This window comes from Macrobrachium nipponense, chromosome 25, assembly GCF_015104395.2.
Source record: "Macrobrachium nipponense isolate FS-2020 chromosome 25, ASM1510439v2, whole genome shotgun sequence".
Taxonomy (NCBI): domain Eukaryota; kingdom Metazoa; phylum Arthropoda; class Malacostraca; order Decapoda; family Palaemonidae; genus Macrobrachium; species Macrobrachium nipponense.
The window spans coordinates 35,357,755-35,374,729 of record NC_087214.1 but is presented as its reverse complement, the minus strand read 5'-3'; the positions used below and the strand labels follow the sequence as shown (position 1 = coordinate 35,374,729).

The following is a 16,975-nucleotide window of genomic DNA, read 5'->3' as shown; positions in this document are numbered from 1 at the left end:
TACTAGGCTTATGGGGAAACTTACAGTGCAGTACATGATCCTCAAATTAGCCGTGAATAGTGAACCTATATAGCAATGCAGGATTAATTAGATAATACTCTATCAATCGTGCTGGTAATCGATTATCATGATAATAGACGGAAAAAATCTCCATTACTAGTCTTGAAACATGGGCGAAATTATTGCTCAATGATGCTGTGTTCAAACTCTACTTTAGGCCTGTTACTGGAATCTTTTTTTATTTTTTTTATTTAACGATATTATAAATTGGCGAATTGCAATGATATTACTTTCTGGTATAATCAAAATTTCTTAATTAAAACTGCAATGGCTTTTATTGCATAATTATACTCTTTCCAGCGTGTATTCATACTTAGGCCTATATATATACATTGGTGGTTTTATACATTTGAATATCGAATTTAAGTTTAAAATTCACACTATATTGATAGATTTTATTAAATATAGCAACGAGAGGATTTATCAATATACTATAATATACATTAGCATGAAATTATACACCGGTTAGCGAAATATTAATGAGATGATTTGACGGGCTTTTGCAAAATAATAATATTACAGCCTTGAAACCCCCTCCCCCCTAAAAAAAAAAGGTGTATTAATTAATATTAAAATAAAAAATTCTCATATAATATACGCATACCTTAAAACGATAGCAGACGCCTGGGTCCTATTTTCACCCAAATTGTGGTTAACCGTCACTTTTGAGGATATATAATGTTCGGTCGTGAAAATAAATCCCTACGCCCAAAATGAAGGCCAAGACCACAGTTTGGGAAGCCGGATTTAACAGAGATATGAAAATGACGAAGGCAGAGGTTTATCAAGGATCACGTAGATGTACGTCAATGGAATTTTTTTTTTAATGCAATCCCTTATATGATTCTCCTCGTATTTTAACGATTTACGCACATGTTTTTTATTTATTTGTTTGTTAGTTTATCTGTTTTTTTTTCTAGTAAATCTCTTTCTGCATTTCCCATAATGCCTTCGGTTACGTTTCTCAAATGGACTCCATATTATGCTTTGGGGAATATGAAATTTGAATTTCTTCAAGTCTGCGTGGGCGTGATGGCTTTGTTCAGTCAGAATAGGGATAATATTAATAATAATAGGGTAGCTAACTTTGAATTTACGAGATTATAGAAAGCAGTTACGACACGGAGACGTCACAAGCGATGAAAATGGCGACATATGCAAAGTGTCAGTCAGATTGTGAAACCATCTGTTCAGTTACTCGCCCCTGTTCTTAATTAACCTTGATATCATTGTAAATTATGTATAATTAAGACTCCCTTTTATTCAGGCACACTTGTCATCCATACTAGCAACCAAAGTCTGTTTTCACAAGCTTCTACAACGTGAAAGACAGAGTTTGGTCTACAAGTTCTACAAATCGTTAGACTAAGACGAATCAGTGACGCATTCTTTCAGCTCTTTGCAGATGCTCTGTAAGACCTGCCCTGCTTTGACCTCTTCTGACACGATTGTATTAGTTGAAGGAATATCGGCTAGAATTCGTAGCCTGGAAGGGAATTATTCAATGCTCTCCATGCAATCAGTTTGACCAAAAATGTCGGTTCAGTAAAGACAGTTAAATTTTAGTTTAAGATTATTGATATTCTGATACCAATGGATCCATTTTGAGTTCTGTCTGTTCAGAGTTAAATCATTTTTGATCGCCTTGAGAATGCTGGTCAATTTTCCAGTTGCACTGGGAATAATCACTTTAGAATCCAACAATAATGTTAGAATCTAAAGTAATTAGTATAATTCCCAGCGCAACTTTGGTTTTCTGTAATTTTCAAATTTCAAATAATTCCTTTAATCTAGGAACACAGGTCACTTTTCCACTAGCGAGCATTTGAGCCTTATGTCGTTTACTCCCAAATTTTGATAATAATAATTCAGTCATTTCATGAATATTTTCTTCACTTTTCCACTGGATTAAAAAAAAGTGACAAATGTTGAGTTTTATCTTCTTAGGTAAGATCATTTTTTGATCAACTTCAGAATGCTGGTAAATTTTTCAGTTGCACTGGAAATTATAATCAATACTTTAGAAGCTGACAATATTGTTGATTCTAAAGTAATTATAACTGAAATATGACCAGCTTTCTCAAGGCACTCATAAATGATTTTACCCTGAACCCGCAAAACTCAAAATCGATCTACTGGTATATCGAACATCACTAAATTTTAAACTGTCTTCACTGATTGGAGATCTTTGGTCACACTGATTGCATGAAAGAGCAGGGAAGGCAAAGGTCGACCACTGCTTCAAGCAATGGGTAATCCAGCTTTCAAATTTTGTCAAAGAATGATTAGCAGTTGATTACGCATATAACCCAAATTCGCCGCACCTAGACAAGATACAGTCACCGGTGACTAGGGAGGCATACTGCGTTCTTTTCTTCCTCACACCCCCATCCACACACCTTACCCCACACAAAAATAAGAAAAACCTGTCCCACACCGACCTAGACCTGATCTGCCTTCTCCCAGGAACTGTATATACCTAGTTTTTTTTTTTTTTTTTTTCCAGTGGTTTGATCTTGGCCTTCCCTGTGATCACAGGCTGTGTAATTATTATTCTCTTGATTAAACAATACTTTCGCCTAGGGAGATCTTTCCTAGTTGGTGACCCACCAAGGATTATTCTGAACTCGTTAGCTATGACTAATATTTCTTGGTCTTTTATCGATATAGATTTTTAGACGTATACATGCCAAGCACTCTAGGACTAATACTTCTTGCTTCTTTATTGATATAGATTTTTAGACAACATACCAAGCACTCTAGGACTAATACTTCTTGGGGTTTTTTTTATTGATATAGATTTTTAGACGTATACATGCCAAGCACTAGGACTAATACTTCTTGGTTTTTTTATTGATATAGAATTTTAGACGTATACAAGCCAAGCACTGGGGCAACTATAACATCATTCAGCTTCAACGGAAACGGACACAGAAAAGGTTTGAAAGGTTTAGGAGAGGGTCGGTGGGTGGGAAAAAGTCAGATGGGATAAGTCATTCTTTAAGGTGGGTGCATAAAGGGTTTCAAAATCGAGAACAGATCCCCTGAAAAGTGACCAGCCAGCCAAGCTTTCGAGTATGCTACATAGAGGACGCCAGAGCCCCTGTAAGCTATATAGCTAAATAATTTCAGAATATCATCCCAAGTCATCTGGATCATTGTGGAATGAGCGGTTGCAGGATGTGGTGGAAGGAGGAGAACGAGTTTGGAAAGGCGTTGGAAGGAGTGGAGATTTATTTCGAGGGGGGAGAAGGAAAAATGGCTCGAGAATGATCATGTGGTAGATCTGAACAGATAACCTTCGTGTAGGACAAACTGCCTGTTATGAGGGAGCGTTCTTTCCCTCGATTTTCACTTGACAGCCATTTCTCCGGTTATAATTGGGGCTATTTTCGTCCTTTTTGACCTCGACGATCGCGCTGAACGTCACTTGACAACCACGTCTTCTTCTTCTTATTTTTCTTTCTTCTTCTCTTCTTCTTCTTCTTCTTCTTCTCTTCTTCTTCCAAAACGCTCTTTAGAAACTCAGTTCCATCTGGGCCCTGTCCAAATTCTTATCAATGAAATAAAACTAGCAGTAATGACTCTGTAAGTAAAACCGTAGGTAATTATACTCTCACTTCATCCATTAGCGTACGTAATGGTAATGCAAGCGACCTTCTGTCTACCCATGACTCTCTCTCTCTCTCTCTCTCTCTCGCAGATCCGGTTGCAGTCGTGAACGCACCTTCCCGATTTGCTTAGCTTTTGTTTTGTTTAATTATTTCGTTTCGACGAAGACCAGAATGTAACGAATATATTTCATTTTGGCTTAAGACTACAACTATTTTTTTCGCTTACTCGGTGAGTAAGTCTACAAACTACTTCGTTGTTGTGGGGTTGGGGGTTTTGGGAAAGGTCTATAAAGAGCCTAAAAAACGGTCGAGTTCAAGATAAGGGAATTTTAAGATGGGATATTTGTGATTTATTTATTAGAATGAAAACGTTAAATAAAAATATTGTTTATGTTAAAAAGTACAGAACAATTATTTCTGATGAAATATAGAGTATTTATCTTAATTATCGTTGGTGAAGTAAGGCTCTATTTGACCATAGATTTTAGCACGTTTTAATTTACATTAAAAGTTAGGCATATAAAGTCTACGACTTGTCCGCGAAGGGGAATTCTAGCACGCGTCCCATCTAAGCTGCAGGTCGGATCATGCCTTCTTTAATTACAGATTACTTTCAATAATCGTTTTAGTTTTTGAAATCAGGAGACTGTATTATTATTTTGGGGTTGTAATGATAATAAAAATAACAATGATAATGAATGTGTACTCCATCATAAACTGGATTGTATATACATTATGATAAATTCCTTCACTTGAGAATAATAAAGCATTAATTCGAAATGATATTCCAGTTAAACTTTTTTTCAGAAACTGTCTTAATAATGTAATTTGTAATGCCAGATTTCATTCCGTCATTCGAAAATTAACTGAAAGTTTGCTTCCAGAATATATATAAATATTTTCTTAAACATTTTCCAGTTTAGCTAGTCAGAATACATCTTCCAAAAAAAGCTGAAAACTAGTTGACTAGTTAAGCTTATATCTGACGAGAATTGACGTCAATGAATTCATCGAATCTTCCTGGAAGGTAAATGGATAAATAAATAGATCAATAAATAAAATAAATAGATAAAAAAAAGCTCGTAAATTCGATGTTTATTTACACTCTCTGAGCGGAAGTAATTTGATAACAGACTCGAAGACTGACATGGTGACGTCATCGTAAGCCACGCCCTTGGAATACTACTGTATACTCCCTTCCTCTCATCGTCTGCGGAGGGCGTGTGGGAGAGAGAGCAGGGGGCGGAAGTGCCACGAAAGAATTTCGCTAAATGAAATTCCGGGCAGCCTTCGGAATGAAGGTTGGGGGTGAAATGAGAATTCCTGGAATTGCGTGTGACGTCACTGGATGATAACTCTTGAGAGATTGAGTTCGTGGAGGCAGCTCTGGTTTTCTCTCTCTGTCTAATTCATTCCTTCTCTCTCTCTCTCTCTCTCTCTCTCTCTTCTCTCTCTCTCTCTCTCTCTCTCAAGTAACTTGCGAGGTTGGTTTCATTTGCATGCATAAGTGTATGTATAAGTATATTGTACCTAATAAGTATACAAGTATATGGATTCATATGTTTTTATATGTAATATATTTAGTTATTTAATTCAAGTTGATACACAAATAATTCACGAACTATTAAAAGTATTTATTTATTTATTTATAATGATTTTTTTAGCAAAGTTTTTTTTGGATTCAACGACTTTTTTTTTTTTAAATCAAGTACTTTTGTTACAGCTTTTTTTTTTTAAGTAACATAGAGACTCCAACAGTCCTACTTTTAAAACGTGACGCCAAAAAAAAGTAAGCGAGGTGCAATAAAGTGAGGTTTGCTACGTGAAAGTGGTGGCATTCATTTGGCCTTTAGGCCTAGTCTATAGTTTATAGGCCTATACCTCGTCCCGTGTGACTTTCATGAACAATTTGTGACTGAATTCAGAGAAGTCATTCATAGGCCTAATTTTCGTTTGAATTCATCAGCTTCTCACTGAATTTAGAAATGGTTTTTAGAGGAAATCAAGGTTCATAGGCCTATTCTTTCTTCTGAGATTAGTATTTGGGATACTTTCAGTTTTTTTTCATTGAATACAGGAATTGTCTTTGTAGAGAGTAATTATATAGGCCTATTTCCCCCCTTCTGGGTTATTCATTTGTGACAGAATTTAAGATTAAAAATAACTATAGGCCTATGCCTGCTTCTAAATTATTTATTTTTTACCGAATTTAGAAACTGCCACAGTAGAGAATAAGAATTGGTAGGCCTATACCTCGATCTGACATTAATTTTTGACTGAATCTAGCAATTGTATTCGTGAAAAATAAAGATTCGTAGGTCTAGTCCTCTATGTGAAATATTTCTTTTAATGAATTTAGGAAATTAATCGTAGGAAATAATCATAGGCCTATTTCTCGGTCCGAATCTATATATTTATTGACAAAATTCAAGAATTGTCACAGTTGAGAGTAAGGATTCGTAGGGCTATTATTCCCCTTCTTACTAGAAAATAAAGATTCATAGGCCTATTCCTCTTTGTGAATGATTAATTCCTTTACTGAATTTAGGAGACGTATCTATTGAAAACAATTATGCCTATTCCGGGTTCTCAGTTTTTTATTTTTCACTTAATTCGGGAATTGTCACAATAGAGAATATGTGAGCATAGGCTTCATTTAGTCGTTGTCTTACTAGAAAAGCAAGTCTCATAGGCCTATTCCTCCTTGTGAGTGACTTTCATCTCAGAAATTATGAACTGTGTAGGTTGAAAATGAGGATTCATAGGCCTATTCTTCCTTCTGAATTCCTAATTCTTTTATTTTCTGAAGTTACGTACATTTCAAAGTCCCGTTCCTTTAACCGTTGATGCGTATGGTATAAAGTAAAGTTTAGTATTTTCGCTTACTCAGGGAATAAGCCTACAAACAACTTAGTTGATGTTTTTGTTGGGTAGGATAGGCCTAAGGAAGAGCTAAAAAATAGTCTGGGAGGTTTTTCGCTTTGAGTTCAAGATACAGGAATTTTAAGATAGGATATTTGCGATTTGTTTATTAGAATGAAAATGTAAAAGACAATTAATGTGTATGTTAAAACAGTACAGATCAATTATAATTATTTCTAATAAAATACAGCGTATTTATTTCAATTTTCGTTGGTGAAACAAGGATGTATCTGACTGTAGACTTCAGCACGTTTTAATTGACGTTACAATTTAGGACTATAATGTCTACAACTTGTGCAACAGTGGGGGAAAACCTTGCATGCGTCTAGGATAAGCTGGAGGTCGGATCACACCTTGTTTATTTATATATTTATAGGCATTTTTTTAGCCCGTATTGACCTTGGATTATCCTCCGCTGACCTGATACCCTATCTGGAAGGGCAGAAACTTTCAACAACGCCCATCCAGTACCTCCAGAATCCTTCAGTTGAAAGGATATTTCCCTTGAGTAATCCCAAGGTCTGGAGATGATGGCCGAGATCCACTTCCAGGATTCTTCTGCAACATGAAGAAAAAAACAATCATTCCAGCTAGGCTGGAAGTCCTTCAAATGAAACTGTTTGGTCTAGAGGCGAACTGAACCATATCTGGCCTCATATGAAAGGTTAATTTATGGGTGTTTTATATATATATATGTATATATATATATATATTATATATGATAGTGTGTGTGTGTGTGTAGATATAACCTAGTACTACAAACTAAACTGAATATTCATCTACGCAGTCAGTCATGAAAGATAATCCAAAACATTAAATAAATAAAATTCAAAATACAGCTAAAACGTGACAGAAAAGACACTTTATGCAGTTATTCAATGAAGACGAAGCTTATATAAACGACAAAGACTGTCTGACCTCCATAAGAAGACACCCTGAAGTTACGTAGCATCTTCACTACTTGGGTAGTAGTACCACGTAGTACGACGTAAGTAGCTATACAGTATTTTGCTAAAAGCAAACATCTGTAAGGGTGATATTTGGCGAATAACCCATTTATTCATTATTCTTCAACCTTCCATGTTCATCTTCTGTCTATAGATACCATTATCTAAATCAATTTTTCAAGTCAGATTTACGTAAGAGCGCGCCATTGTCTTACTCAAGGTGGGAATTGCTGCTCACGTCCTCCAGTTCGTGGGAATTTCAACCTCTAAAATTCCCTCGTTTAAAGATGTCTCAAGTTTCCCCTCCACGGAGATAATAGAGAGAAATTTAATGATAGTCAGAGGAAACTGTACAAACTCGTAGGAATTCGCTTAATAAGGCGCAAGCATTTCCGAAGAGGAGGAGTGGAAACTTTTGAGTAATGCATCTTTTGTTATTCCCCTGGTTGTGGCTCTCTCTCTCTCTCTCCTCTCTCTCTCTCTCTCTCTCTCTCTCTCTCTCAAATCTCGTTTCCACCCAGACACGTGATGCCCAAATATGGATAGCAGCACCTTGGTTACATGACCCAGGCACTTGGGAAAGGCTTCATGGGCATAGGAGGACTGTGGGCCCAGGGACCTCGTATACCCTGGGAATGTCTGGATTCCATGGCGCACCCTAGACCTATAAAAGCCGTTATACTTCGTCTTCCGCGAGAGGAAATCAAACCCCGCCAGAGGAGATGCATTAAATGTATTTAGAGTGATAATACTTTAAATATAATCTGGAATAAACGCTTATTTCTTCCAGCATCGTCCATAATTTTCCAGCTGTGGGAAACGCACCAATCACGTGGAGCCTTTCCAGGCGTTCGACCAATGGCGTCGCACTTCGGGTTTATGCAACTGACCCGCTTTTCATAGAGACGTATATACTCGAGTCTTCCAGCGTAACTATCTTCGCGCCGCCATCTTTGACGTTCTCACATTTAACGTCATTTTAGCGTTAAATTCATCCTATAACGCAATAATAATCGACAGAATTACATTACAAGCGGCGACAATTGCACGAGGATGTCACTTCCTTCGACAGACCGAAGCTGACGTCTGGAAAGACGGACATTACATAAGGGTCACGTGACCTTACATAACGTCTTTTTTAAGAGATTTCACGGCTTTCCAGAAGTCTGGAATGACCATCCATTGCGAAATGAACAATTGAACGATCATTATCATCAAGCAGCGTTAAAAATAAGTGTTAGAATAAGTATTTATCAAGTTAATACATAAAGTATCAGCGCTTCATCCACTCTACACGAACCGTTTCATAACCAGCTCTATGCTCTTTTACGTAAAGTGAAGTCTTCATTTTTTTTTTCTTTCCCTTTTTTTTCAAATCGTTTCAGGGGTGGGAGCATCGTGCGTACGAACGCTCCACACACACGTGCATGTATATATATAAGCTCGGCCCCGCTGGAATGGACCACAAAAAGTTTTTCAAACGTACGCTGGAATACTCGGTACTACTACTACTACATTCGTGATTCTCTCTTACGGCGCGCCGGCGAAAGCGAACCATAGATCGTCTTTTATTTCCGTGAAGTGTGTTGTTGTTGATTGTGGTTGTTTTTGATGTTGTGTTGAAGATGGAAAAATAACAATGATAATTAATAATAATAATTATGGATATTTTTTTTTTTAGTTTTAACGAAAAATGTAATATTGTTTGAAGATGGAAAAATAATTACAATGAAAATTATGGATATTTTTTAGTTTTTCATGGAAAATATAATGTTTTTTGAACTGAAAATGCAATATTGTGTTGTGTATGTGTTTATATATATATATATATATATATATATATATATATATATATATATATATATATATATCAACACTATATATTTGTATAGTAGACAAACAAAAAGCGAAAGTGGCTTATTCTCTCCTCCATTTCATATTCAAACACTCATTCCCACACCGGCGGAATCTTTCCGTCGCCCATGTGTACCATACACACCTCGGTCAGCTGCTATATAGCATCGCTCCCTAATCTCATACATCCTACGATCCCGTCGCAATATCAAGGGTCAACTACGCAAGTCAGTCTTAGGTATACTTTTTCAAACCGTTTAATTATTGTGCTTTTTGCAATAATACAGGTCACCTATCCGGATATTGGCCACACCCATTATACCTGCTGATCGGATGTTTGTGGTTTTTGCAGTGGTGCTTTGATATATATATATTATATATACAATTAATGCATCAAAAATAGAATAATAATACTAATAATATTAATAACATAAAGTAAAGGTGTGTCACGTGACGAGTCGAAAACTCAACCGTCTAAAAAAAAAAAAAAAAAAAAAACTGGTTTTATGTGATGGAGAAAGCTGTAACAACGTCCATATAGTTTGCGGTCATATTCTCTCTCTCTCTCTCTCTCTCTCTCTCTCTCTCTCTCTCTCTCTCTCTCTGAGAGGGCTGTCTATCTATCTATCTCTGTATCCATTGCGGGAGAAGCTCTCTCTCTCTCTCTCTCTCTCTCTCTCTCTCAGAGGGCTGTCTATATATCCATCAATCCATTGCGGAAGGAGTTCTCTCTCTCTCTCTCTCTCTCTCTCTTCTCCTCCTCTCTTCTCTCGTCTTCCTCGTCTCTCTCTCTCTCTCTCTTTAAATCTTAGGAAACTTCTGACCTCCATCATGGCGTATTTGGCTAGACTCATAATCTCGTTATATCTTCGCTGGTTAAAATCTCAGCCAAAGAACGACTTTTATTATGATATTGCTGAATATTCTATATAAACGACCTCCAGTAATATATATATACCCGTGCCCTAACGTACCTATACCCATACCCTGGGTATGAAGATACGAAAAACATACATACACCTAGACGCATAAATATATACCATTGGGTACGAAGATATCCTCTTCTTCTTCTTCATGAAGGAAGGAACCTTGACTTGAGGACCCGACGGAGGACCTGAAATAATTCAAAAATAATTTTGCAGTTTTTTTAAACGATGCTATGATTACATGGTTTCGAAACGGTTTCGAAACCGAGTTTAATTACGCTGCTGGTCTCACGTGAGACCTTTGGGGAAAATGGTGGTCAAGCAGTTACGAAAACCACGGTTTGTGTCACACACATATTCGTGACGGTGCGAGATGAGTTGCCGCCATTATTAGTGGGCTAGACACACACACACACATGCAGCCTTCAATGACTGAATCAATCTCTCTCTCTCTCTCTCTCTCTCTCTCTCTCTCTCTCTCTCTCTCTCTCTCTCTCTCAAGCAAGCAAGACTTATTTTTAAAATCTTGCAGGCAACATTATCTGCTTTATAAAATTCCCTTTTTATGGATTTTGCAAATTGCTTGATCATGCAATATTTGTCTTTTCCATTGCATGCAATGGTTGCATGTGTTCAATGATCTTTAATTAGTTCTTATATTGCTTTTCATTGCATCAACTTTGATGTATTGCTATGAAATTGCTCGCGTTTATACGAGTAATTTTTCTTACTATAAAAATGCTCGTTTTATAGGACTATCATTTTTCTCTCTGTCGGAAATTTTGTCATTCGTTTTTAACATTTTTATTTTGATTTTCTCTAAAAGTTGTCTTAGAAATTGGTCAGATTTATCTGTTTCCTTCTTCCTCCTCCTCCTCCTTCTTCTTCTTCGTTTGCTTCTTTTTCTTCCTTCTCTTACTTCTTCCTCCTTCTATTGCCTTCTCCTCTTGTCTTCTGCTGCTGTTCTTCCTTCCTCCTTTTCTTCTTCTTCTTCGTCTCCTCCTCTTCTTTCTTCTTCTTCTTTTTCTTCTTCTTTACCTCCTCTTCTTTTTCTTCTTCTTCCTTCTCCTCCTCTTCTGCTGCTTCTTCTTCTCCTCATCATCTCCTTCTTCTTCCTCCTCCTCCTCCTCCTCCTCTTCGGCCTTTTGCCCTCGCCTTGGCTCGTCATGAATAACAACTACTAGTACCGTTTCATCATACAACCGCCCCCCCCCCCCCCACACTCTACCTCCTGCGGTTTTCTCTCCCTGAATGACCTTCATCGGAGATGCATTTCATTCATTTCATTCATTGCATTCATTTCTCTCTCTCTCTCTCTCTCTCTCTCTCTCTCTCTCTCTCTCTCTCTCTCTCTCTCTCTCAGAGAGAGAGATCTCCGTCCTCCGTACTAGTCTTGTGACACTAGGCTGATGTTGGAGCAATTTTTTTTCCTTTTTTTTCCTTTTTTTCCTCCTGGAAGTTATTCCTTCCTCTCTGCTGCTGGTTGGACAGAATCCAGAGGTCTATGTGCGTCTCCCTGCTGAACTCCAATTGCCACATTTGACCTGCCCTGGGGCAAGGCTGTAGTACACGCGTTGGCACAAGGCTAAAGTTCCTACCGAACCAACCAGCTTAGAGGGCTCGAACACGTGGACTCCTGAGAGAGAGAGAGAGAGAGAGAGAGAGAGACCTTAACCAACTCAATAGTACACCACCAACATTACCATACATATTTGCATAATGATATATCTGCGTGTACCTATACCTTCGCCTATTATGGCCACTCGCTCAAACACACACAAAAAAACGAGACAGCTAGTTTATTTCCAAATTGCCGGAGGATACGATACCGGAAGACCCACGGAGGATAGGGAAGCGGAAGTGAATGAAGGCATTAAGGTGCCTTAGAACATATATATATATATATACGGCAGAGGATGACGCCATTTTCGTCTTATAGGCCCATATATATGGAAGGCGGAACAACACCAAAAAAACTATAGGCCTAGTGGTGTGTCTCATAATTCCCTCTCGAATAATCAACCTGAATGTTTTTACAGAGATATAACTGGAATGAACAGCATATTTTATCTGAAAACAATAAAAAAAAGGATATAAAACTATCTAGAAAACAGTGACAAGTGACGATCTATTGCTGCAAATTCTTGAAAAAGTGGAACACTGTTTCAAAAGGAAATAAAATTAAATATGGTACACAGACTACACCAGAAGTAATCTTGTATATCTCTGGGAGAATGGATTGCAGTAAGGTGAGTACAGTAGAGTGTTTAATATATTCAAGAGTATAGTAGAGTATTAAATATATACTTACGAATGTATTATTGCCTTCGTCCAAACTTGGCAATTTGTAACAGTAATCATATGATGATCATTATATACACATATCTCATTTATTTTATCTGTTTTCATCATATCGTAGACTAATTAAAAGTCTTGTTAAAATATGGATTAATTGGCGTATTTTAGTATTTTATGTTTCCTATAATTTCAGTCCATGTTTTCGAAATATATTCCGTGACACCAAACTCGAATGATATACTATTATATAAAATTAACTTCAAATTCATATTTTTAAAGTTTTTCCATCAGTTTTCGTCTTAAATTTTGAAGCGAGTCTCATAATTACGTTCTTATGGATTGAATTTGATATATCAAAATTATTTTATAATGATTTTATATAAAATAAAATAAAAAAAAGTTAACAGAATCTTGATTTCTCACTTGTACACGTGATTATAGTTCTAATTCATGTTTCAGGAATGAACCGGCAGAATTTGACGGTACGTCGCTTAAATATCCATTAAAATACCTTATAAGCAGACATTCCGTCGGTAAAGATCAAAAGGTCAGGGCCAAAGACATTTTTTTTTTTTTGGTTACTATATATATACATTTCCGTAGCGTACCCCTATATATATATAGCGTACCCCTAGTCTATATATATATCTATATATATAAAATATATATATTATATATATAATATAATATATATATATATATATATATATGTGTGTGTGTGTGTACTTGGGAGATGTCTCTCATTCGTGACGTCTGTAAAAAAAAAATGAAGGTCGATAGAAAGCTGGTCGTGACCTCCCGATGACCTTTAACCCCTTACGTAACTATACCCAGAATCTCAGCGAAGGGCTCGAATGCTTCCGGTATATAATTCGGTAACTGTGACTGACGCCCAACCTGGCACCCCCTCCGAAGGGGAAATATACTATAATCACCATCCAGGTATAACCTTGGCTGTATAGGGACGGGTGTGAAGCAAGATTTTATATATATAGGTATAGTCGGCTCCTTTAGCCTCTTCTAATTATAGCCCAAGGATTTATAACTCCATTGGTTTAAGATTTTAGCATTAAGTTGGGTCGTTTCATCTTGCAAATTGCGGTTTATAGGAGCTGGTTTAAGACCGGAATCGTTAAAACTAAAAATCGTGCTATTGCAACAGCGTAAGGTGAACTATAAAAAAAACTTTTTTTTTTCTTTTTTTTTCATCTGTCCATCCGCCGCGCATGGCAACACTGCGTCCCGGGCTTTAAATAGTTGCTATGTGTAAGTTTTAGGTAAATAAAAGGATATCTTGGTGTACATTTGCAACTGAAAATGTTTTAATAATTTACTGCATGCGAATTACACCGTTAATATTCGAAATAGGATATTACTTAAAGCCCAAGACGCAGTGTTACCATGCGCAAACACCACAGGCGGATGGACAGATAAAAAAAAAAGTATAGTACTATATATACAATATAGTCACTTCTTGCGTATATTTCTTATCATATAATAAAATGTTGATGTTGGTTTAATATATTAGCATTTCGTTGGTCGTTTCATCTTGAAAATCGTGGTTTATAGAGTGCTGGTTTAAGACCGGAATCTTTAAACCTAATTCTCGTAGCACTATTGCTACTGAAACGTGATATATACGTAAAGTTGAACTAGTACTTATATATATATATATATATATATATATATATATATATATATATATATATATATATATATATATATATATATAGTCACTTGCTGCGTATATTTCTTATTTAATTAAATGACTCATGAATCCCAATTCGTATATTACTGTATTCTTCTTAACTATAGACTTTCTCACTTTGTAAAGAATTATTTCTCTTTTTATTAGTCATGATCAATATATGGCCGATTATAACAAAATTATAGATAAAAACTATCGTAAGATTTACCTAAGGCACAAAATAAATAAACAAACGACCAATAACAGTCAGCATGTTAGAGTTATTTATTTTATTAACGTCGCAAATTCGTTGTGATAATAATATGACTATTTTTTTTAAATCATTACTAGTATAGGTCGACTATAGGTTCTTGACTGTAACCGGTGAATAGATTTACACCAGACTACAAAAGAGAAGAGATGGTAATATATATATATATGTATATTAATATATATATTTAATATTATATATCTTATATATATAGATATATATATATTATATATATATATATTATATTATATATAATATATATCTATGATACACTCTTCTTCTTTGTCTTCACTGATTGCGTACCAGAACTGTAACATAGGCCTAGTCCTACAATAGGTAGCCATAACAGATTAAACCTCTCGCAGTACAATATCATTTAAAATATCTATTCCTTCGCCTTCATCATTTTGTAAAATGTTATATTGCATTATTTACATCCTCTAACATTCCATTTTCTCTCCCCACAGGTGTTCCATTATGGCATCTTCGACCTGCCCCTACCCTGCCGGTTCAAGATGTCTCCCGTCGCCAACCTCGAGACAGACATAGCTTTGCCTACGCCAGCAGTAAGTTTGAACATAACCGATCAATCAATATGGCCTTCATTAACTGATTATAACCGCTAGCAATATGTAAAGCCTTCCGTTAGGAATCTCCTTGACACCTGTGAATAGATGTACGAGTGTTTCAAACACTTGTGTCTGCCTGAACCTGAAAGCAAAAAAAAAAAAAAAAAAAAAAAAAAAAAAAAAAAGAAAGAAAGAAAAAAGAAGAAGAAATATATATATATATATATATATATATATCTATATATATATATATATATATATATATATATATTCGTTTGGTAATTGGTTTGTGTCTATAGGTATTTTTTAATGTCTGTAAACATTTTTCCACAACGAAATTTACAGTTTAGTTCCCTGTAAATGTTAAACCACAATAAATTTACAGTTTCGTTCCCTGTAAATATTATTCCACGATAAATTTAGTTTAGTTCCCTGTAAATATTATTCCACGATAATATCACAGTTAAGTTCCCTGTAAATATTATTCCACAATAAATTTACAGTTTACTTCCCTGTAAATATTATTCCACGATAAATTTACAGTTTAGTCCACTGTAAATGTTAAATCACAATAAATTTACACTTTATATCTTTACTGTCAACCAGTTTATTCGTCTTATTAACAGAAAATAAGACCAATTTTAAACATGGAGGCCAAAAGAAACAAAAACATGAATCAGAGCTGACAGAATGTTTTTGCCTATCGATGCCTTATGTAGAATCTATTATTATTAGTATTATTATTTATTACTTATTATATTTATTATTATTTATTATTATTAATTATTATTATGATTATTATTATTTTATTATTATTATTTTATTAATTATTATTATTATTATTATTATTATTATTATTATTATTATTATTATTATTAATTTAGCAGCAGTAGTAATCAATATTATCACAAAATATTAGTGGGTTAAAAAAATATTAACTTTATTAATAAAAACCAGAATAGTCACCCATAAACACTTCGTTTTCTGTATCAATAAACCAAGAGCGCGTTCATGACATCTAAACACACGAGAATCCCGCCATCCAGGAAATTCCTTCGTCTCATTTTGACATTCATACCATAAATAACGTAAAAACCTGCTTAAAAATTATTTTATAATATTATATAACTCATATTGATTCATTTAAATTTATATGTATTTAAAAAAAATATGAATAATGTGAGATTAATGAGATAGTAAACCCACAAAAACTGTTTTTCGTTTGATATCTATGTTTAAAAAACGAGCCCCCGACGTACTACTTATTACTAAGTGTTACGAGAGTAAGAGGCAAAATGTTCTGACCTGTGGATTGTGACACTCGGGTTTCCCGTATTCTGCCGCTGTCGTACGTATATTTCGCTGTTTGTGCCTGAAATAATATACTAAAATGTCTATAGATAATATTCAGTGCGATAAAATACGCCTAAACACGTTTACGAACGAATATTTCTCCCCGAAATGAGGATGACGGACTGACGGTGATGGTCTCATAATGGTTTAGTATAATGAGCTATAATGTCATCCTTAATGTCCTTCTTAATCTTCGTAGGACGTTTATCCTTGAGGAATCGACGTTAAATTAGCCTCCCATAGGATAGGATTAAGTCTTATTATCCTACAACCCTTGCAGGAATCGAGTATATCCTACGGCTCTCCTATAGTAGTAGCTTAGAATAGTGTGTCCATAAAGTCCCAGTACCATTACAATTATTTATTTATGGGAATGGTACTGGGACTTTATGGACACCCCAATTTGACAGATAGGATTAGGTAGTATAGGTATCCTTGACGTCTTATCTCTAACTTATCCTTAACCTAAACTAA

The 16,975-nt window shown here is 35.4% G+C and overlaps 1 protein-coding gene across 4 annotated transcripts in view; it reads left to right on the top strand.

Annotated features, from left to right (window-relative positions):
* The window catches only part of LOC135199352 (lysosomal cholesterol signaling protein-like), a 60,719-nt gene that overhangs the window by 18,734 nt on the left and 25,010 nt on the right, over nucleotides 1-16,975 (top strand). For 2 of the 4 annotated variants that reach the window (XM_064227310.1, XM_064227311.1), the window contains exon 2: nucleotides 15,047-15,145. In XM_064227310.1, coding sequence (XP_064083380.1) covers nucleotides 15,047-15,145 — 99 coding nt within the window. Of the gene's footprint in view, nucleotides 1-12,385; nucleotides 12,573-15,046; nucleotides 15,146-16,396; nucleotides 16,497-16,975 lie in introns of those variants that run through there. The other 2 variants (XM_064227312.1, XM_064227316.1) reach the window with 2 other exon arrangements.